The 23,807-nt window shown below is 43.3% G+C and overlaps 1 protein-coding gene across 4 annotated transcripts in view; it reads right to left on the minus strand.

The window, feature by feature from the left end:
- Window positions 1-23,807, minus strand: part of zfhx3b (zinc finger homeobox 3b) — a 169,568-nt gene that overhangs the window by 51,990 nt on the left and 93,771 nt on the right. For all 4 annotated transcript variants that reach the window (XM_067485311.1, XM_067485313.1, XM_067485322.1 and 1 more), the window contains one exon: window positions 6,058-6,289. In XM_067485311.1, coding sequence (XP_067341412.1) covers window positions 6,058-6,289 — 232 coding nt within the window. The remainder of the gene's footprint in view (window positions 1-6,057; window positions 6,290-23,807) is intronic.

Consider the following 23,807-nt stretch of genomic DNA (forward strand, 5'->3'; position numbering starts at 1 on the left):
ACTGTGTTTTGGGTTTAAAACCAAGTTATACATTGAGAAAGTGTCTGTCCCCTCTGTCCTAAATGGACTCGTTTCTCCTTCATCTCATCTACCTGTACGGCTGCTATAATTAAACCCATCACAACCATTATGTCTTTGTCACCTAATCTATTCTCTCCTCAGCTGTCAGCGTGTCTGTAACCACAGACTTCCCGCCCTCGGTCCTGACTGACAGCCCCTGTGGAGGCTGTGGTCACTCTATGTGAGTGACATGAGGGGCAGCGGGGCTACTGCATTACCTCCTCCCTCAGAGCTCCTCCTGATCCTGCAATACAGCACCTTGCACCACCGATCGGCACCTCTGCTCTAGTATCCGCTAGCAAAGCCTCGAGGCCTGAAAATAGAACTCATTAACACGTTTAGTAAGAACAAATGAGATGACTGTCTCCTGATGGACTGTCTATCTTTTGGATCAGCTTTCAAGGAGAGTGTCTGGTAATGACAAGAGAGAGGGAAACCAATATTATAATGTGCTGCCGTCTCTTCTGAAAATGTGCTTGATGACAGGGAGAGCATCTCGCACCCACATACGGCCCGATTCTCAGTGTGGACACCTATGTGTGTGCTCATTTATGGCTATGCGAGTTTGCAAAATAAAATCAAGTGCATATTTACACCCACACGATATAAGTCACAGTGAAATCACACACGGGATATAAAACATACAGAGCACACAGAAGGTGACCTCAGCATGACCAATCTCACCGTGTACAACAACGGCACTGAAAAGCCAGTGTTTTAATTTTGAGAGGTTGTTGCTAATGTTGTAGCGTGATTCCACTTGTCTTCAGTGAATTCATCTTTTTTCTATATCTTTGACATTTCTGCTGGCACTCTTGCATGGCACAAGCAGGCACACCAGGACCCAGACTTTACATACCTACCGCTCTGAGGCCAAACCTCACCAGCATTCAAAAAAATCAGGATTCACTCAAGAGAGGTAGTATAAATGTGGACAGCAGACATTTTTCCACTGCGTATCCTGAAATAGGTGGTGGCACAGGATGAGCCAGCATAGGAATTCATAGTCTGTCTATAAAGCAGAGGGGGGGGGGGTGTCAAAGGAAAAGAGAAGACTTGCTTATTTTAGTTAGAGCAGCTGAGTCATATGAATGCTTATACACAACTGGAAAATCTATGAAGCCATCATTTGGACTTTTTAATAAATGTCTAGTCTTTTGTAATATTTTCAAAATGAAAAGTAATGTATTTATGAATTCCCTGGCACGTTCTGTGGACAGCAAACAATTTCCTATGCTGCCTAGATGCCCTTCGGACAGGGATTAGAAGCCAGGCAGCTGACGGAGGCCTGACTGAGCTGTGGGCCCTCTGGGGCCCTGCTCATCCAGGCCTGCACAGTCCTCATCCTCATATCCACTTTGCATCACCAGGGCAATAACAGCCTTTATTAAAAGCGCATTGCAACAGTGTCTCTCTATCTGTCTATACAACTTACTTTCAGATTGGCCACAATGTGGCATGTAGAAAGGGCCTGGTGGTTAGGGGCTACAATATCCTGTTTCTGCAAAGGTTTACTTTGCACTTTAACAAGCATGAATAAAGCAGGACATTCCAGAAATGGCTACTGTCTGTCTCGCTCTTGCCTGTGGGGAGCAAATGCTCAGACTGTGGCCTTTGCATGCCATCAGAGCGTGGCCTGGCTCACCTCTGATTTTACCTGGCTTTAACAGCTTTAGCTTAGCCACTGGACATGCCGATAGCAAAAGTACAGTAGCCGACTAAATCTTTGTTAATGTGTTGCAAAAAGGGCAGTTTTATTCAGAGGATGACACAAAAGGATGATGGCATTGCTTGATATAATGCATATCAATGGGTATTTTGACAGAATGGTTGTTGACACACCCCATTTGCAATCCGTGATCCTCAATGTGAGCAGCAAGGTGTAGTTGTCTTTCCTCTATTTGCTTTAATTGTGCATTTTTCCATGTCACAGCACATTTTCTGGCTTTTTCTGAGCATCTTAAGAATTATGCATGAGGCAGAGAGGGAGGCATGGGGGGGGAGAAATGCCTCTGTTGTCAGGACAGGCCCTGCTATTAGGTGTGTGACCCTGAAAGTGCACCCCTTTTAGCGAAACAAGCAACGGATCTCATTTTGGATACCACTATTATGCAGTAATTTGTATGCATCCTTTGGTCTCATTTCCATTTAATAATGCACACAGCTCCCCTGCCCAGTTTCTCAAACTGGTCATTAAAAGTAACGCTGATCTAAACTGGAGGCTTAAGTTCCACTTACAAGCTCTCACCAAGTGGTGGATGAAACAAACCTTGAGCCAAAGTAAGACAACCCCTCCCCAAATCAGCCTTCGCCCTTGAATACCCAGGATTCTGTCGACGCAGACGGGAGACAATGACTGGTGGCTGCCTAGGCAGCCCCAGCCTCCTAGGCTCACAGACAGGGATTTCCTCCTGCGATGAGAGCCAAGCCGTCACAGCCCAGTGATCAAGGGCCTGCCATCTGTGACTGAGGCAGATTTACAGCAGGAGCTAATCCACACTGTCAGCCACGTTTGTTCTCCATCTCTGCCTCTTCTCTACACATACATATAAATACACGCATACACCAGTGAGAAATACTCATATTTTACCATTAGAAAATGTGCTCTCCTGATTTTTCTCTCATGCACACAGAAACACAACAAAGCAAACATTTCTTGCAGAGGAGCATCTACCCTTCAGTCTGATTTAACTTTTCCTTTTCTAAAGGCATGAGCTCATTCTGTTCTGTTCTCAAAAAAGAACTTTAGTCGATTAAATGTTAAGAAATGAGAAACCTCAATGTGTCACTGAGTTATATGCCCTGGTGAACATCATTCATATGAAATAGGGTCATCATACACTCAAGTGTCACACTAGCTGTCACACGCAAGCTTCCCAAACTTGTTTTCTCTTCTTCCTTCTGCACCCAATCCTGAGTACTCTTCCTTATTCCCCATATACTGAATTGGTGTCGGTAGGAATCATGCTCCACAAAAGGTTTACATTAACAGTAAGTCAGCATCACCAGTCACCACTGTAACGTCAACACGGTCTCTCCACCCTCAGTTTCTCTCTGTAACTTCTGAAACTAACCTATATTTTGTCAAGCCAGCCATCTTCCATATTCAACAGTTTTCTGGGAAGTACAACATTTCCCTTCTCAATTGCTTTTTGTCTATGCCGGCTACTTGATTATATAATATATAAACTAGAGGTTTGCGTGGGTGCTGAAAAGTCAAGACAGTGCTGAGCATTGTTCAGTGATGTTCACACAGGGCAGCTGTGTGGGGCTGAGGTCCCTCTGAGGCCTCCTTTGTTTCCCCACAGATAAAGGGTTAAAGAAGACAAATGGAGGCGTGGCCACAGAGCAACATGCCTAAGCAGCACATTTTCAGCATGATCAAGAATTAAAACAATGCAGGCCTTTTATCCTTGCATTAGTCTAATTGGACAGGAACCTCATTTCTGCTGCCCTTGCTCTCCTCGGACACCCAGCCCAGAGGAGATATGTGGCACCAAATCTTTACAGTCCATGTATGCTGCATTATTAGAAGAGGCCTTAATATGCAAAGCTGTAAAGTGGAAAACATACCAGATCATCCACTTGTTTCATTCTGCCTTATTTCATTGTGTTTCTCCAAGGTGTCAGGTGACTAAACCTGAAGGTTTGGTTCAAATTATCCTTTTTAAATAGAAGGATTCTGAGCATTTTTGTATTATGTCATCCTCCCCTACTTTCCTATGGACTCTCTCCGTAATTCTATTATGTTTTAGATGACAGTTGAAAACTTTCTGGGGTGAAAAGCAGGCTTCATATGTTTTGGGAAAATTCCCTGGCAGGCTAGAAGCCCAGCACCTAACACAAGCAGAGAACCACTCGCAGGATCACAGAACAGCAGCAGCCGAGGGAATTACTGTCTAGGTGACCCAGAAATCCAGGGGCAACTTTGTTTTAACAAGCCAGGGAACGTTCCACCACTTTAGCAACTATGCCTCAACCACAAAAAAGAGCCCTGTGCCACAGAAGAGCTAACGGAGAGGAAATTAAATATTACACTGGGAGGGGAATGGTTCAGTCATAGTGCAGGGGTGGAGCTACAAGTTGGCTGATGCTGATGCTGTTGGAACAAGGCATTTAGGGTGTGAAATGGTAAAAGTGAGGGGTGTGCTGTCAGCAATTTCAGAGTTAATGATTACAGACGAAAGTAATTTGATCAAGATGCCTGGTCAACTCCACACTTCATTTTATTAAAAACACATTTAAAAGGGAACAAATGAAGATCGTGTTAAATTAAAACAACAACACGGATCTAAAGAAATAGGACACACCCCAAACACACTGACAACTTAAGTTCAAATACAAGTTTCTCATTTTGTTGGATACTGACGGATTGTTCAAGAAGTGATGGTCGCTGTAATTTGATGGAGCTCTATGTGTGCGTGTGTGTGTGTGTGCATGCACTGATACTTTCCACACACAGCCCCACTGCAGCGGCCCTTTAATCCACATAAGGCTCAGATTGCTGGCACAAACATGGGCATCTAGCACATCAAAGGTTAAAAGAGGGAAGGGAGACACTGATAAACACAGCATCTACTAAAAACACAGAAAACACATTTATTTGCAAACAGCACAACAACTCCTTCTGCCTGAACACAAAAAGTAAATTCCCATCCCCCAACCCTTTTAACCTAAATGGCCCTTGCTCTTGCCTTTGCATGTTCGCTTGTCCACTGTACTGTAGTCATTAACATATTTGGAGTGCAGCGAGCAGAAAGCTTAATTGTCCCTAATTGCTCAGCTAAATATGTTCTCTAATGATTTGCTTCAGATCTGTGACTGCCTTTTGCGCAATTTCCCGGCCGCTGGCTTCATTATCCCTGCCTCCTTGGAACAAAGCGTCTTCACAGGCTGGCCTTTCCCCCCCCCCACATACACACACAACACAGACAACGAGTATGTGTGCAAGGGAAGTAATGGTTCCCTCTTGAAGGGACACACAATAGAGCTCCTTTGTCAGGGCACAGAAGTTAAAGTGATTAGAAAACCAAATCTCTGCGAAGAAAGAGTGTTAATTGACCACAGCTCACTCTTCCTAATCAGTCCATAATAAATGAGCAGTCAAGGCACTTTGTTTCAGCCATGCTACTGTTGTTGTAGCTGTGTCTGTTTTTTGGTGTTCTTGTTGTTGTTGTTGCAGCTGCTGCTGTTGTCCGGCTCCTCCTCCTCTGGCCTTAATGTTTGGGCTCAGTAAGTCATTAATGGCTGAACTGGACAACTGAACAACTCCTGTTAACAACGTCTGCTTTGACTGGGTAATGCAGGCTTTGCATGAATATTTTGTGCTAATTATATCAAAAATCGATTTTATAGTTACATTATTGTGTCAAAGAATGTCAGGATCTAAGTTTCACGCCGTTAATGGCTTTAATGTGAAGTAATTTAGAACTTCTGTCTAGATTTTCCGAATTTCACACACCTCTATGGTGGTAAAATCTATACTCAGTGCTGCTATATAATGTTCATCCCATTTAAAAGTCATGTATGTATTTGAGTGTATTACATATGTATTTGAGTTATTACTGTAGCATCTCAGCCAGGGGGCCTGGTGGCTCAGTGGTAGAGCATTGGGTTGCGATGCAGAAGGCACCGGGTTCGAATCCGCGGCGTAAAAACTCATGCCAAAACACATTCCAAAAGCCGTTGATCACTGCAGCATCTCAGCCCAAATGCCAAACAAACACAAAAACAACACAAAACCTCCATCAATGTTGAAATGTCAAATGTAAAGATGCTGTGCATTAACGTACACACTGATTACGATTATGTGCTTTTTGATATGATTATTATATTATTATTATTATTATATTATAATTATGAGCACAAAGGCATTTAAAATGTTTCTGTTAGCTAACGGTTGTGTGTTTATGTGAATGAGGTGCAAAGATGGAAGAAAAACAAGGACATACACACATAAAGACAACTATAAGAGGGGCCACAGGGGCTGGCTCTGACCTGTATCTGAAGAAGGGCATTTGCGAATGGTAAAGATAGAGCTGAGGTCTTCCTCCTCCTCCGGCAGGCCCTTCTGCAGGCGCTGGAGCTTCCTCAGGCTCTCGCTGCGCTGGTGCTTCATGGAGCGCACATGCTGGATCAGGTTGAGCTTGGCCTTGGTTGAGTAGTTGCAGAGCACACAATGGTAGTAGCAGGCATCACCCTCCACCGCGTTTTCGTGCTGCTGCAGGTGCTGTGGGAGGGGATGGAGAGAAAGACACAGGGAAAGAAAGGTGCACAGAGAAAGAGAGAGAGAGAAAGAGAGAGGAAAAAGGAGAGAAAGAGGTTATTGTAAATGGCAGCTAGCTGGCTAGGCACCACCGACTCACTTTCACTCACACAGTTGGCAAATGAACAAATCAATTCCCAATCACAGCCCTGTTGTTTAACATCCAGACCTCTTCCTCTTCAGGACAACTGTTTGGACTGCGCACTTTGTCTGTGTGAGTGTCTGTATCAATGGGCTAACAGGACAGGAGAGGTCTGGGAGGCACACAAATCTCAGAGGCCCAAAGGCGGGCAGGAATCACACCAGCCACCCTTCAGAAGCTGTGGGTCGACAGCCTCAGCATTGATCCCCTTCACTCAACAGAAGCCTCTCGTCTCTGAAAAGGAAACTCGAAACATCTGCCTGTTTCACGCATGGGATACTAAATATTGATCATAGTGAGTTAAATCCTCGCTCTCTCATAGACAAAGAGGCCAAGTCAGCTGGTGGTGAGGCAGGAGGCAGATTCATTCTGAGACAAACTGGAACATTCCACAACAGGAGGACAACAGTCAGAGGACAGGAAATCAGCATCCATATTGACCTGTCAACCCCAGCACTTCCTCCAAGAGTCAACAGCAGATCTAGTCTTGCCTTCTGCCCACCCTCCGTACTGTCACAACATGCGTTACACCCTGTAGTGACACCATAGCACCACAACCTCTTGTCACACCACAGAGCTCCAGTCTAATTACCTCCTGCGTGCCTCAATCAATGATGCAAGGCCAACACAATATGGCTGGCCCTGGTGTGAGCAACAGAGTTATTGACCATTATCCTAAAGCGCCACACTGATGGTTTCTGCATGTTTACAATGAAAAAACCCTGACTCGGTATGGGCACTTGTGTCATGCCTGTTATGTGCTGCTCCGATATCAAACTCTGGCCTCTCGCTGTGGATTTCTGTGGCTGCAATCAATGTCAATCACCAAAAGTTTTCCTCTTTTCACACTAATCTTCTTGGCCCCCATGTCTCCTGTGAGGCTTGCTGAGAGGACAAAAAACAGATGTACATTGTAATGTTCCCCACAAAAGGTTTGGATTAATATGGACACTTGACCAGCTTTTAACATATATCCAACGTAAATCCAAAATTAGCGTGAATCCGTACTGGACTTAAGTAACAGCAAATCAATGCTCCGAGCCATAATACCTGCTATTTCCAATTATGTAAACTGAACATTGAAAAAAAAAAATCTGCAACAAAAATCTAATTATCCAAATCATTAACAGTGCTGAAAGTTTATAGTTTCCGTTGTATGTAATTCCTAATTAAAAAAGCATTCACATCCCCGTGTTAACGTGTGATATACTGTGGATCGGGCCTAAAGTTCGATAAAGGATCAGACTGAATCATTCATTGATAAGCACCTTGCCTATCATCTCCTGCACTGGAAGGCCTGTTTAGCTGGGCAGAAAATCTAAAAAGCAATGGAAACTTTAGACATTTAACCGCATTACATCTAAATCAGGTGTTGACAGGCCAGTGAAAAAAAAAGTCATAACAATATTATGCTTCCCTAAAATGCGTTTGTCCCTTTCTCCTAATGTTTAATTTTCTGGCAATATTGTAATATTGCTAAGGGGTTTTCTAAGCTATTGTGTTTCATTCTCTTTGGTTTCATATTTCTCACTTCTACACCTAAAATGTGCATTAAGACACCACTTCCAGGAAAAGGAATAGGAGGGTTTTTTTTCCTCCTTTTTGTGAGCCCCACAGCTCGGTGTAATAGAGTTATTAGGTGATTGTAAAAGGCTCTGTGTCTCTGTGTGCTCTCCTTTCTCGCCTCGTTTTAAGCCATCCATGATGTCATGAATAGGTGTTGCTGGATATTGTGGGGGCCCTCCTCCTTCTCCTCCTTTTCCTCTGTGCACAAATATTGCATCAGAAGTAAGGTAGAGAGAAATCCGAGAGACTGATTCAGTTATAGATATCACCAAATAAATCATGAAAACTGCTTTTAGTCATAGCAGATGTCTTGAATTGAAAAAAAGAGAGTTCTTGCCGCAAATGACTCAAGGCTCCAAAAATCTACAAGACGAGTTTAAAAAAAATGACAGCACCTGACCAAAACTTCAAAGCAAGTCCCAGGAGGTAGAAAAAAATCCTGGGAGTTTTATAGTTTCCCATAAAAAGCACAGGGTTTATATAGGAGTAAACCTGAGCCCGCCTGCCCCAGAGTTGGCCATAAATCACTATAAACCTGACTGGTCAGGAAGATGGGCTCAGCAGGGCCACAACTGACTTGTAGCTCTGTCTACAATGTCAAACGGTTACACCTGTAAACCACCACTTTCACCAACTCTGCACTGGCCATGACCCAAGGCGGTCTGGGAGTCATTTTAGAGTCAGCGAAAGAAGCAAAAGATCAAGCCAATGAAGAGCGCTCAGTAAGGTGGTCCCTGCACGTTCAGTGTTCCAGAGAGGCAGAATGATACCGCAGTGCAGATCTGCACAGCTTGATCCATGAGAACAGCACTATGCTGATCACATACACAAACTTTCTCGAACATGGTTTCTCACTGGTTCCTTTGAAATGATCACATGAGAGACTCGTAGGATGATATCTAAGAGCACCAACCCCATCTCTAGTTCCAACAAACATCCACAAACACATGCATACACGCTTTAAATGTGAAACATAATAATGCTTAAAAACGGGGCCTATGTCTGTTTCATAAGAACCTGCAATGAAGCCGCTAGTTGATAAATCGCCTCCAACTGCAGTGCAGGAATTTGGCAGCTTAATGAAAAAGTCATGTTGAGCTGGGAGGAGTTGGTCGGCCTGGCTCTGGGGTTTCTAAGTGCCCTATTGAGGCCCCAACAGGAGGGGAGCTGTGGAGCATTTTGAGGCAGGGTGGGGGAGCTGGCTGGGTCAGTGGCACAGATTCAACCACTGAACTGTCTGGGAATTTACAGCAGTCCTATAGGAGATTCAGCTGAGCAAGTTACTGCGTATGCAGATATCTCGGCAACAGAAACTGTGTGCGAGTGTGAATGTTCTGTATGTGTGGTCTAATTTAACAGAAAAGATTGCAAAGGCACATAGACAGTACGTGCCTAGAGGTGTCTTACAAACCTTGATATCATAGATTTCTACAACTAATGTGTGCAGTACTTCAAATCATTTTAGTTTCTCTAATTTGTGAGTGATCAAAGTTTGAGACAGTTTTCTTTGTAATGACTTATCCAAAAACAGAGATTAGTTGATCCTAAATTCTCCTTAACTACAATTTTGTCTTAAGTGTGTTTACAATGACAGATCACCTTTTTCAGTTGAAAGGTCCAGTTCTACGCTTTGATTTATACTATGGTGGTTTTGATTTGAAAGTGCTGGTTGTTCAAGCCTTTCTCTTCGATGGAGCACCTTGTCTCTTTCTGTGGAGGCTGAAGCAGTGCTCTGTGCTTTTTCAGGTAAAGAGGGACAGGGGCGGTGTGGGCACCACCCCATCCTCTCTCTCTCATAATTCCACAGTGCACCTTGCCCTCTGAGTGGGCAATACATGCCTGTATCAGTTTCACCACCCACCCAGAACACTGCATACATCTGCATTTCCATCCACTTAAATGCAAAGTAAAAGTGCACCTTTAACACAAAACTGTGTGGTTGCTGAGAGAGTCCAACTAACACAAGATGGAGGTGGGTATTACTGGAAGGGTGGAAGGGAGACAGAGAGCCGGTAATTCCAAAGAATGGCTCCCAACGGAGCTGTATAATACAGCATGGTCACGCAACAAACACATACAAAAGTATAGACAAAAAGAACATCAGAAATGTACGCACACAAACATGCAGACATGCACATAGAGACTCACACAGCCACATACCATTATGATCATATCCTAATTTCCACCATTAAATTTGGCAGTGCTGTTAATACAAAATTAATGCATTAAAACAGATGACTATCTGTGAGCTAAATAGCTATCAATTCAAAGAGAGCTGCCAAATTCCCTCTGTGAGAGAGCCAGTGAGTATCTGCCTGGATATTGCTTTGTAATTGTCTCCCTGATTCTCGGCACTAAAAGCCGGTGTCTCTGTGTGTGTGTGTGTGTGTGTGTGTGTGTGTGTGTGTGTGTGTGTGTACACAGTCATACATTTGCTTCATGAAAAGCTTACATGGGTTGGAAAAGTGCCATTCACACCTGAAGACATGCAATGTACTGCAAAAAAGCAGACCGGAATCAGAAGATTATATCAGCTAAAATCACAGAGATGGAGGCAGGTTTTCTCTATCACAGAAAAAAATGACAACCTGAGATTTGTTAGAATGTCAAGCTGCACCTTTGATATTTAAACATAGTGATGTCATGGCAGCAATTATGACCAATGAGGTAACTGTATTTCACTCTGAATGGAGACAATGTAACGTGCCTGCTGGGTTGGAAAACACACTGTGGCCATAAAGAGGAGGACACAGTCCAAACTGCTTCCAACACAGGACATCTGAAAAGGTAGTTGCCCAACTGCTGCCTAGTTCTGAACAATATAAATCAGGATTAAGTTAAATTGAGGAAAAGACGACTTTAATGATGAGGATCAAGTTTGGGTTAGGGTCTAGGGAATAAAAATATTTCAAAGTAATGACCTCTCTCTTCCCAGCGGCAGTGTATTTATACACGTGCATAGATTTGTTGAGGACTTGATTCTCATAAATCTGCACTCTGGGATTCCCCTGGAACGTAAGCAGGTTATTTAGCAAAGCCAAACAGAGTGACTGGAGTCAGCGAGTGCTTGCAGTTTGGCCTGTTATTCCCTGTCTGCCAGCAGCGTGCACAACAGCTCCAACCACAGAGGCCCCACTGGGTGCCAAGTGTGGTGGCTGCTTTGAATTAGCCACTGCAAGCTGAAACATGCCTAAAAGTTAGGTTGCGGCTTAAGGGGACTGTGTATTCTAGGCCCAAACTGCCTACCTACTGCTTCCTGAACCTCATCCCCACCCTTGTCCTTTCCTCCCCTTTACTCTTCCTAATCCCTGCCACCCCTGCACCGCATCCTGTCCCTCTGTTTCAAAGCCCATAATGTGCTAAGTTGCTTCCTCTACTGCCTTGCCGTAGGAATGATCCATCACTACCGGTGAATAAAAACAGGCCGGGCATTTGTCTCTGGGAGGAAAGAGAGAAACAAATCGGTCCTGTGTTTCGTAACAGAGGGCAGCAAGGTAAAGATGGATCACTGTAGGTGTCCTTGGAGAGGATGACTTAACATAGGTCTACGAAACTAAGTAGTCTGCGAGGGGTCATCGAGACACTTAAAGACAGTACAGCTACTAGTGTTCCGCACCCACCACTCTTAGTTACTTTAACATTAAATAAAGCAATAATTATTGAATTCCGTTTGAATGAGTAAGATGCTAGAAAGTAAACAATGGGAACATAATTGCAGAGGGAAGGCAATCAATGCAGGCAGTCATTTGGGCCATGTTGATTGTGTAAGCTGCTGTATGTAGTGTGTGTGTGACAATGTGTGCACCTTTGTGTGACCATTGCAAATCTAAGGTGAACTATAGGGAGTATGGGCTGTGACAAGGATCTGAGTAATACACTCTCACATGCACGCACACAAAACAAGAGCTGGGTAATCCCTCTTTCAATAATGACCCAGGGCTCTAAACAATAGCTCTCAATCAGCTGATCAATGTGTCCACATAATTCATGTGTGAGTCACTGTCTTTGAAAGGGGAGGAGGAGGAGAATAAGTAAGCGGGCGGTGGAGAGATCAATGCCCTGTGTGGTGATAACGAGCCTGGGCCTATGCCCACAGGAGCCCCACGCTGGCGTCCAGGGTCTCCCTCATTAAGAACATTTGGATAAGCATGGCTATACATACATAATGTGCACTTCTAATCGTAGCCAGATAAACACATTTCCCGCCTTCTTAATGAGCTCGGTCTTGCTTTTGTGACACAAAGCAATGTCTTGAAAACAGGCAGGAAATGATGTCAATCCCCGAATAAAAAAAAAAAAAAAAAAGGGAGTAAAGCAAATCAACAGCAAGCTGTTGGCCTCCTCTTTCAGTAGCTAATTAACAGCTTAACCTCCTGGTGCTTTTATGAAAGCCATGCTGGGAGGAGTTTGCCAAAATTGCAGTACAATAAGTCTGCCTGCAGGAGGCGAGAGCAGGGTGGAGCCATGGGGGTACCCAAACAACTGTTACAGCCACTTGATGACATGTGTACTGGCAAGGTACCATCTGGTAGCTGAATGGGGCAAACCAGGACCTGCCCTGGCCCTCTTCTCTCTTACCATCAGCTCTATGTCAACATAACAACCCTCCATTTTGGACAGCGGTGGCAATAATTACTTGCACAGAGCTGGGGAAAGAACTTTTCTTTTTCATTTCAACAACACAGGTGGCACACAGCAGGCCGGGATGTTCAGACTTTTGAGTTTGAATAATAGTTCATTGCATCGTTTTTCCTGACACTCCCATTACAATAATACCTCAGCATTAGAAAGGAGACGAGAACAAATTCTGCGTTGTATCAAGTCTTTTAGCTGTGACAGTGCTAATGAGAAACAAAATACAAAATGAGAACATCTCAATTGCATATTGCACGACACAATTCGGTTACACCTGTTTTTTGCATTGATTGTTAGAGTGAGAGTGTTTAGAGTGTGTGATGCACTAAAGACACTAAAGCTCACAATCAAACAGAGTCCTCCCATATATTTTCATGTGATGTAAACGAAAATAGGATTGTAACTAAAGACAGATGCAGGGCTGTTAATGGAAGCGTTTGCATACCAGATAAAAACAAGTTGACCAACTACCTGAAACTGGATCTGGTCACACTGTAAGTCACTTATGTGTTAGTAGCGTAAAGGCAGAGGCATCCCGGCACCCATACAGCTGAAAAGAGTCTCCAGCATTCTCATTTGTCACTTGCCAGCCACACAATAGCAGCATGGCCTTGTGGAGTTGCTCTGAATGTGGGCAGCAAAAAGCTTGTTAGATGGAGACCATGGACGAAAAAGAGTTTGGAGGACGGAGGGGAATGGGCCATAAAAGAGTCAGCGAGATGGTGAGTCAGGGGATAGAGGGGCGCTGGATTAAGATACAGGCAAACACACTTGTAATGATTAATGCAGTCGGTGAGAATTAAATTCTGAGCAGGAACATTACCCAAACACAATTAGTCCTAGAGAACAAACATCACACTCTGGCCTGAATGCAGATCCACTGCCATGTTGCTGTGAGGGAGTAGCCATCAGAAGTTAAAAAGACTCCAGAAGTAAAACTTAACATGCCTGACGTGGCTCTCTAGAGAATCTGTCTTGCGATCGTATGTCCCCATCCTCCCTTGTTAGGTACTGAACCCAGAAAAAGGCCTTAAAATGGCCACAGCAGTAAAGGTGACCAAAAGCCATGCTCACTGACCTGCAGGTGTGCCCAGGTTCTCGCTTCTTAGCCTATTGTCATTAGCTGGTCTCCTGTTCCACCTTTTTGCTGATGTAACAGCACAGAAGAGACACAGAATACAGTCTCCTCAGGCTTGTATTATCTAACTTTCACCCCTGGCGTTCTCAGTTTGGTAGTGTAAATATTTCATTACCACATAATTGGTTGCTGCTTCAGGCTACGCAATAAGGCTGTGATAGCTGTAACGCTGTATGTTTTCTCACTATCCTGTATCCCTTTTTATGTAAAATTCATAGATCTCGTAAGGGGAAATGTTTAGTTGTTCATGCACTGCCCTCACACAAGCTCGCTAGAGACACCAGCTAATTAAGAACAGCAATGATGTGCTCAGTGTCAATATTTAACCCAGTCTTACACAGCTATCTTTCTTAGCAGCACTGCGCTGACAAAAGGAACAACATGGCCTTTGAGAGGTACTCTCCTTAAAATGAAAATTAATGAGTGGGGTTGAGTGGAGGTGAATATACAAAGTGGGCCTATATGTGGGCTTATTTGCATGGAACATGAAGTACCTTGTTGGTGTGAAACGGCTGTTGAGGGTTCTTAAGCCAAACACCCACCAGTTTCACCTGTCAACTCTTCTTAAAAAGCGGAGTGAAAAAAAAAAAATGAGTGAAACCTGACATTTCACTTTTGATGCAGACTCTTAATAGAACTAAAAAGCTTGCATAATTTTGGATTATTTAAAGTGTCAGGGTCAATGCAATAAAATAATACACATTCTCTGAACTTTCATGTTCATTTGTCAGGAAGTGTTTAAGCTATTGCCGTTTTAAATTAGAACCATATGATTAAAATCCCAAAAAGATACAGCTGTTGCCCTCTCACCTCCCTTCCTGCATTTGTTGTTTTTTTTCCCTTCTTCTAAAGACCTATTGTCGCCTTTGACCTATGCCCACAGGGAGATTGCACTCATATTGTGCACTTGTGTTGAAGAATTGTGCTCTGTGCTGTGCACTCCTTCCCATACAAACACAGATATCCTAACAGGGTCATTCTGCTCGGGCTGCTCATTAGCCAAAGGGAGAAAAAAACATAACTCCACTTTCCATAGAAATGAAACAAAAGTGCTCATTGATCAGTTTGATCAATGTAGGATCAATAACCTAAACCCTAATCATCCCCAGTGCCGCATAATTGCAGCTGAGATATAGTTGTCATCACTAAAAATCAAACCTAGACCAGACTAATTGGAGGAGGCCTATTGCTTTGGCCGTGCTGGCAAAAAGCTTTACAAAGCCCCAGAAAGACTTGTGCTGGTCGGTCATAGTAGCTTCCCGAAATAACTGCTCGCGCCATTAGCAAGTGTCATCACCGAGGTCACTGTGCTGGCTGCCCAATTGGGGACATCTAATACAGGGCACAGAGAGATGCCACACAAGAACGCTTTGTGTCCGTTCTCATGTAACTTGTGCACATAAGTGATGGGATCACATTAAGCCCCGAGTTTTTCTTTGTTTTGGAGGGATTTCCTTATCGGACAATTCGTTGCTGACCTCTGTGTTTAAGCAGTGGTCAGGAAAAAAAAAAAAGATGTCATTCTCCCCTGCAGTGGTTGAGCGGTGTAGAGTAGAGAGCAGGTATTTCAGAAGCTGGCATCACAGCCAAGCTGCCTTCACCATCTATACCATATACACTGCTCAACCGTGCAAAAAATCTCAAACTATACTTCAAAGCCTACCACTTTTCCCCTTCCTGTTTATTGATTAGATAGAGCTCTTGTTCAGTAATTGTGCAGTAAATCAAGCATGGTGAGCACTAATCTCAACCCCGGGAGGAAAGTGTTAAAGGTAAAACCTGCTGAAAAGTGCATAATTATGGTGCCGTGTTCAGCCAGGAGAGAGGATACTCCTCCCTCTCACATTTCTCACTCACTGCCTGCCTGTGCGACCAGAGGCAGCAGGGAGAGGGGTTGGCAGAAGAGCAACGGGAAGTGTATACAGTTTCAAACCCTCCCTTACTCTTTCAATCCTTCTCCCTCTCAGCGCATTCCCAACCAAAGCGCCGGGGGCGCCATGCTTGTAAAGAAACCACAGCTTTTTGAGTGCCTCTTGTATTTACAAACGGAGGCATGTTGGAATCAAAGGCATTACCACAAGACATAACACATTAAACAGTTGGCAGATTGAGAATTTATAGACTGAATAGATATTGAGTGGGGCAACCAGGAATAGTGCCATTGTTGAACCAGTTTAGATATCTATGCCTGGTATGAGAGCCATACTTACCTCATCAGAGCACAGGATAGGAGTTAACTGCAGCAGCTCCCTCCTTTCCCTTCCCTCGCCTTCCCTCTTAACACACAGCTCAGGCTATACTCCAGGTGGAGACAGCTATCACTTTCCCATCAACTTCCTGTTCCTCTTGTCTCTCCGCCCTCCTTTTCTCTCAGCTCACTCACTCCCAGCTGCACAACCTGCTTTCCTGTGCCATGTTTGAAGAAATACAAAGTAACTTTTCCCTCAGCTTTTGAAACACAAAAATCTTGCAGATTTATTCTCTCCTTATCGCTCCTTCTCTTATACTTCTCCCCCAACACTTGCTGTTCTGCCTAATCTCACCTCAGTTTTTATTTCACCCTCATCAGCAGGGAACTAAAAATAAATGATAAATGGAATATGATATTTTAAAGTCTTATCTCTTATCTGTTCTTACAGGGGAATAATAGGGTAGTTAATCCTGCAGATCCTACTCAAATTGATTAATCAGCACATGCGGACAATCAAATAAATGATTAATATTCCTCAGTCCTGTGGTTGGACAGTTACCCCTGAAACCATCAGTAATAATTCAGTAACCCTTCGCAGACCACAGGCTTCAGCTAGTCAGCCTCACTCAGCATCAGTCCTCTGATGCTCAGCAGGACTTTGAACTCCCTGCACAGAAACTCAGACACACCAGGGGTAAAACAATCTGCAGTCTACTCTCTCTCAAACCCTGTTACAACACCTGCCTACCTGATCAGAATGTGCTTGATCAGTCATAAACAATGTAAATCCAGGTTCTAATGAGAAAGGCAGCAACTTATAGGACATAGGGGTGCACCATCTAACTGCTGTTCTGCATAGCAGCGTACTCTTGGATTTCCATAGGTGCTCTCTCGTTTCCCCAAGCTATGAATAACGTACAATGATGCATTCTGACTGGTTTTAGCATTCATGCAGCCATTCCAAGAGCACATGCATACCTGAAATGGTTTGTTATGTAAGCACTAGGTGACGATCGCGTCACCTAGTGCTAAAAATAAAAGAAAAATAAAGCCACCGTGTTCCCGCAGCTAGAGAACCAGATGTCTCCAGGCACTCACACAACCGACAGACTGATCGAAAGACGGTTGGTTTAGCAGCGACTCTCCCAAGCCTAACCACACCGTGCACATCCTGTCATGCTGTTGGACAAAGGGGGGAATCTCTATTGAGGAAAGGGTCTTCTTTTCTCTTCCATTACCCGTGCTATTCTCCCACCCACAGAGGTCATTGAACAGCCATCTTCGTGGTGCTCCTCTGCATCTGCCAGCTATAACTGTTATTAATCAGGGAGAGGGTCAGAGGCAGAAGAGAGTACCCCTTGCTCCCCCACATTTGCACCCAGGCCAGGAATGAATGGTGGGGGTGGGTAAGGTGGAAGAGGTGTGTATGACTGGGTGGTGGTGGTGTGGGGATGCTTGTAGATGTGGAATGTCTGCTCTGCTCGTAGAAAAGGCCCAGAGTGAAATAGCAGAGGATATGTGTGCCTGTCTTGTCAGTACTTAGATACATGAAGCTATGCAAAGCCAGCACTTTACTCCAACACACACACACACACACACACACACACACACACACACACACACACACACACACACACACACACACACTTTATATACACACTCACTTACCCCATTGTAATCTTTTCTCTTGCCCCTTTCAGGAGACTTGGCCTTTGTATTGCATGTGACCAGCTGGTTGTCTGAATCAGCATGTGCAGCTGTCTGTGACGAACGCTGCTCTACCACGACCCGGACTCAGTGACTCTTCTCTGCATTGCTATGTTTTAATATGGCTGCCTGGCATTACTACAGCCATTTAAAACCCATCTTAGAAGTCACTGACCTCGAGGGGAGTTTACACAAGCTGAGAGCAGGTTGAGCTTTAGCTATAACACATAGTGTATTGATGGTCTTTAACTAGTGTTTGAGAACCTTGGATGGTAGTGCTATAAGAACTACACTCACAACTGGGGGAAGACCAAGCCCTAAGTGTGAGTGGCCATTCAGTGTTCTTGCCAATATGCCTCGTGATATATAGCTTTGTCTTTAATAGGTACAAGCGTGGTGTGTAGGGCAGCGTTGTGAAAAAAAGCCCCAGTTTTATATAAGCATTACAGTTCACTTTGATCCCTTCTCTTGCTCCACTGTTTATAAATCAGCCACACAAATATTTATGAGCGGAACGAGGAAAATGGCTGGTCTGGTTTGTATCTCTGCCCTCCCTCTCCCCATGGCTGATGTGTGGATGAGGCCACCGCAGACACACAGAGAGCATATAGGCCCCAGGCCACATCCATCATATCTGGTCTGTCTCTGGCTATTGTGTTGGCCCAGACAAGACTGACTAACCCAAACTAGGTAACGGAAAAGACAGCAGCACCCAGTAGAAATAAAAGAGCAAACTGCAAAGCACATATGTGTTACAACTGAAAAATTGTGCATAACAGTTGACCTAGTGCTATGTGAGTGTTGTGAGTCTGTAATGTGAGTCTGTGTATCCTGTTCAGGCCTGAGTGGTGAACACACACACTTGTGAACTTCCAGTAAGGTATCACTAGTTCATTAGTAACAAATCTTAAATTCATACAGCCATGTCTGTTACACTGCCTCCCTTTTAGCTCACCTATCTGTTTTTGCCTACAACACACACAATGGGACAGACCTAGCACTTCTGGATCCATAGGCTTTAATTGCTCCCCCCAGCCCTGACCTCTGATCCAGATCACCCTAATATACAGCATCTCTATTAAATTGGGAAGTAGGTAAATATACTTCTAATGACCCTCACTTCTACTGACACCATTGAAAATGGAGGAAAAAAAAAAAATCAATCTTTTTTTTCTTTCCATTTTGCCATTCACTGACTCTATTAGTTTATTAGTTTCCTTTTTATCTGAGGTTTGACTCCAAAAATGTGGAGGGAGACTGAACAGAATGGAGTGTCTACTCTCATTTTGACAAGGCAATGGACTTTACTGAGACACATTTCGGTAATGAGGAGATTAAAAACCTGTGCTCAAAAGGAAATATCTTTTGAGCAGCATCTTGACTGTCCTTCAAGTAACACATTGGGTTTACTCAGCCAGTATAAAAAAGTCAGACAACCTTTATCTAAACTGAACAGAATGTTGATCCTGCAATCTAGACTCGAGATAATTTAAAAGATATCGCGGTTCAAGCGGGAAAGAGACAAACCCCGACTAAATGTCACCCATCACATCGTGCGGGTGAGCAAAAAGATAGTGGTTTATGCAAGGCTATGTGCGAATGTGTGTGTGTGTGTGTGTGTGTGTGTGTGTGTGCATGAACATGCATTGTACAGTAAAAGCCAATGAACTGTACGTGTGTGTGTCTGTGGGCAGAGGGGGTGGGGGCGGATGGTAGTGGTGGACTGGCTTGTCGATCGATGCAGTGATTGGCAGTTAATGGCTTTTCCTGTTCTGCCTTCGTAACCCTGGCCTGATGGCTGTTGCTTCTGATCAGCGATGGCAGATGGTGTTTGATTTTTGTATATAAACCCCTGACTTTGTGGAGATGGCTTCATCATGTTTAATGATTTAAAAGTTAAGTTGAATACTGGGAATACTCCAATGCTGGATCTCTCATTTAAAAAGCCCTAACCTCCCTTCCAGATGTAAGGACTGATCTCCCTCTACTACATTCACCACTTATGGTTAGTATTCTACTATAAGCCACTCAGTCCTCCAGTGATAAATTATTAGAGGGAAATTCCCAACACACATGTTTTTCTCCATTTTGTGCTATTCAGACTTTTCAATCTCAGGCATCATTTTACAGTACTCATCCTCACATGTTGCTTTGTCCCAAACTACCTTCTGATCTAATATATGACCACTCAGATAATCGAAAATCCCCCAAGATCCAAGATGATCCTAAATACCAAAAGACCTATCATCATACTGTTCTGTTCTTCTCACCCAACCAATCGGTAATGGATGTGCAGGCTAGAAAGAATAAACTGAACCTAGAAAAATGGAGGGAAAAAAAACTGTAAATGGAGGAGAATTGAATGATAAGCTCAATTTTATGTGTAAAGGGACATGGTAGGAAATCTGAGTACTAACAGTAGGATAAAAAAAATCTCAGAGTTTTCCGAGTAAGGTTTTAGTGTATAGTTTACTGTCATTTCATTTCCTATTAATCCATAGATGTTAACATTTAACAACATCTGCGTATAAATAAACTAAACACATAACTATCTGAATTGTATGATAAAGGATTTGTGTTTCTGATTAATACTCTATGGAATAATACATTAGACTGAAGAAAGTAAAAGAATTGAAATGTAGAAGGTGTATGCTCCTGTAAAAGCCAAGAAACAAAGGAGTGATCAAGGGATTGATCAGGTAATGTGGGTGGAGTCATCCCCAATTTTTCCATTGCACTTCATCTTTAAATCATCTTAGAAATGAGGTTTGTTAGATTCCAGGATGTTTTGTCTTAAAATTAGTAAGAACAGAAGCACATGTTTATATTGTGTGTATGTCATTATAATGATGCCGTGAGTGTGTATGTGTGTGTGTGTGTGTGTGTGTGTGTGTGTGCGTGTCAAAGATCTTAGTCACACTAGGACGCACAACTGCAAAATAAATACACCCTCACTCCAAAAACATCAACAAATAATACAATATGTTCCTTTACAGAACTTATTAAGATGCTTTCTCTCTCTCTCTGCCCCTCATCCCTTTCAGCATGCAAATTAATACATTGATCATTTGAATAATAATTTGCATTCCAGATCTCACAATATCATGTTCAAACTTTAACGGCTCCCAGAGTTCTCATTTAAACAGTAGCTGCACAGATAGTCCTTATGGTTCAAATTATTGCAACATGACTATTCCAACCTAACAAGCATAAATTTACCAAACTCCTGACTAGTGACAGAGGAAGGCCTTCTGATGGAAGGATCCAAGTTTGAATTATTCAGCAGTCCTTAATTTTAGGGCGAGTGTTGATTGAATGTGGTGACATTATAAAAAATAGTTTGTGGGCCTGGCAAGGACAGCAGTGAGGGATGAGAGTATATCTTGCAGTGAGCCTAGGAGTTCAGCGGCTTCCTCTACTGTCTGCGTCTCTGATGAGATCTCAGAGGAAAGAGGCCTCTGTAAATCAACATGAGACTGAAAAGGACTTTATAAAACACAAATGTGTGAAACTGCTTACACTGAACAAAAGCCTGCACTTCAGTCTGTTGCTTTCACCAGCTTTGGCTGGTAAAAGAAAAGCCTCAAACAGACTGACCTGAGGTTTGTCATGCGAATGAAGCACGGTGAGGTGAAGGTGAAAAGGAAATGTACAGTAGACGATATGCCAGGGTGGGTCCTAAAGACATAGTAGTTAAACGCCCCCCCACTCCAACACCACTGTCTATTTTGGGCATCAGTTTGTCATGAAGGAATGTCAAGGCCATAAAGTATCAGTGCCCTTGAGAATCTGAAGAGCATTCTTGTCCCCAGCTCTTAAAGCTGTCTCTGTCTCTTTCACTTACAATCACTTTCCCCAACTCACTCCTTCTCTCTCTCTCTCTCTCTCTCTGACTCCAGCAGCAAGTTTAAGTGGAACACAGGTGTAGAAGACAGCCCCCATGGGGAACATAACATTTGGGAACATTCCTGGGGTTAAAATATATTTCTTCTGATATTCTTCATCTGAGGAAGTATGTAATTGCCTTGGTTTCAAGACTAAGCTTTTGTCCCCTTTGTGCCTCCACCCCATGCTACGTCTTACATCACCACCTTGTAATTTCCATATAATAATTTAAACAAGAGATTCTATTCTCTGCTGCTTCCCCCCCCCCAATCTTTCCGTTGTATCCATCTTTTGTATTCAAGAATAAAAGGCTTGATGAGAAAACAAGGTGCAAAATGATTTTTTCCAGATCTCCCAATAAAAGAAAGAGGAAAAAAAAAAACACACACACACACACACACACACACACACACACGACACCCTGGGTTGCACCGCTTAATTACAGAAGGATGAAATCTTTTCTTCTACATCTGGAGAAAACATTGTCCGCATAACCCTGATAGATTTACAGCTCCCAGTTCTAACCTTGGACTGCAGCACACAGCAATTAGCCAAACATGGATGGACATCTAGCGCCGTGAACTTCAGGAAGAGGTAGCCATTCTCTCTTGGCACTACAGAAAAAGCCTCTGGCGCCCCACTGTTTCAAATAAAAATTCTACATAGAAAATGGTCCTCAGGAAACTGGAGGATGGTTAATTTTTACTCAACTCTTGACAGTGGTCACATAGAGGTGAGGGGGACTTTTCATTGCACAGAGTACTTCACATCAGATTTTGCGCTACATAACCCATCTAAAATAGACTGCTTTGAAGAGGGCACGCTTGCAGGCATCAGCATCTATCTGACCTATCACTAACAACGGAGAGCCAATGAAATCAAGGCGAGAAATTGCTGAAGTTCTACAATGCAACAGTAATCGATGCACCACAAAATGGAAAGACCTGAGGGGCAGATTTGTTAAAACAAAGAAAAAGCTAGGTAAAACAAAAACAGTACATGCTATGCACACTTAGGAGCAAGTTAAATGGCTGCAGCATTGTAAATCAAGCATGGGTTTTAAATTCCACTGCCCTCCAACAAACAAAAAGCCAACAGGTTGTACAGTCACAGAGAGCTGTCAAAGGCACTACATCTCATCGTTAGAAGCTAAATGTTCTCAATTATGACTACATGTGTAAGAATTACTTAACACTGCTTGTGATATTATATTTAGCTACTGAAAAATCCTTTTGAACTTAGGAGTGAAGAAGGCAGGAGGAATAAAATAACAACAACCACGGCCACATTTCTATCATCCTGTGAAATGTATCTGTCCCATGACAGTGCTCTGGAGGCCAAACCCAAACAAGAAAGAGGCCCCTGTGTGCTCATTCTGGTACCTCAGACCTCCTTCTTCTCCTCATTTGTCTCTTCACCCTACCTTGCTTTCATGTCCAGCCCCACTAAACACAGACCTTAGAGCTGAGTAGTTTTGTGGCCCTGACCACTCAGAGGCCATTAATCTGGTGGCTAAGCCACTGATGTATTGATGGTACAGAGCCGGTTAAGTCTGCCTGCCTCACTCTCTTCATCCCTTCAGCTTAGCAGCTACATAGATTCACAGGAGCCTCAATCTGGCCTCATCAAAGCTGTATTTACCTGCCAATTGCCATTGTTAGTCTTTCAGGTGTAGTGGCTGTAGGTCACTAGATGTATGGATCATTTTGGCAGACTGCAGTGTGATTGTTTTGTGGTTTAAATACACCCACTACACCCGACCAGCTAAGTCTGGTATCTTTAAGAGATTTCAGCCACATGTAGCAGCTTTCATCCTACTACAACTAACTGTAGGAAACCACAAATAATTCCAGAAAGTAGAGTAACCATCAAACAGCATGTATACCTGATTACTGCGAACGTTTGGGTAGTGAAAATGAAACAAAACAAAAAACTACCAAAAAAAAAAAAAAAAAGAAAAGAAAAAGGCCTTTATCAATCACTTTAATCTGGATATTCATTGTAATTGAGATATTTGTGTGTATGTAAATGTAATGACAGTCTGCCTACATGGAAACTCATTTTACTGCAGTTTGACTACCAAATACATAACAAGTTCAGAGAAAATTGAACAGGCTGTTGATTACATGGAATCTTATCTGGGTCTTTCTGAAGACAAGGCAGAAAAAATACTACGTATTTAGCATCTCTGCAGTGGAGGTTTTGTGGGACTGGTTAA

This window comes from Channa argus, chromosome 2 (assembly GCF_033026475.1).
Source record: "Channa argus isolate prfri chromosome 2, Channa argus male v1.0, whole genome shotgun sequence".
NCBI lineage: Eukaryota > Metazoa > Chordata > Actinopteri > Anabantiformes > Channidae > Channa > Channa argus.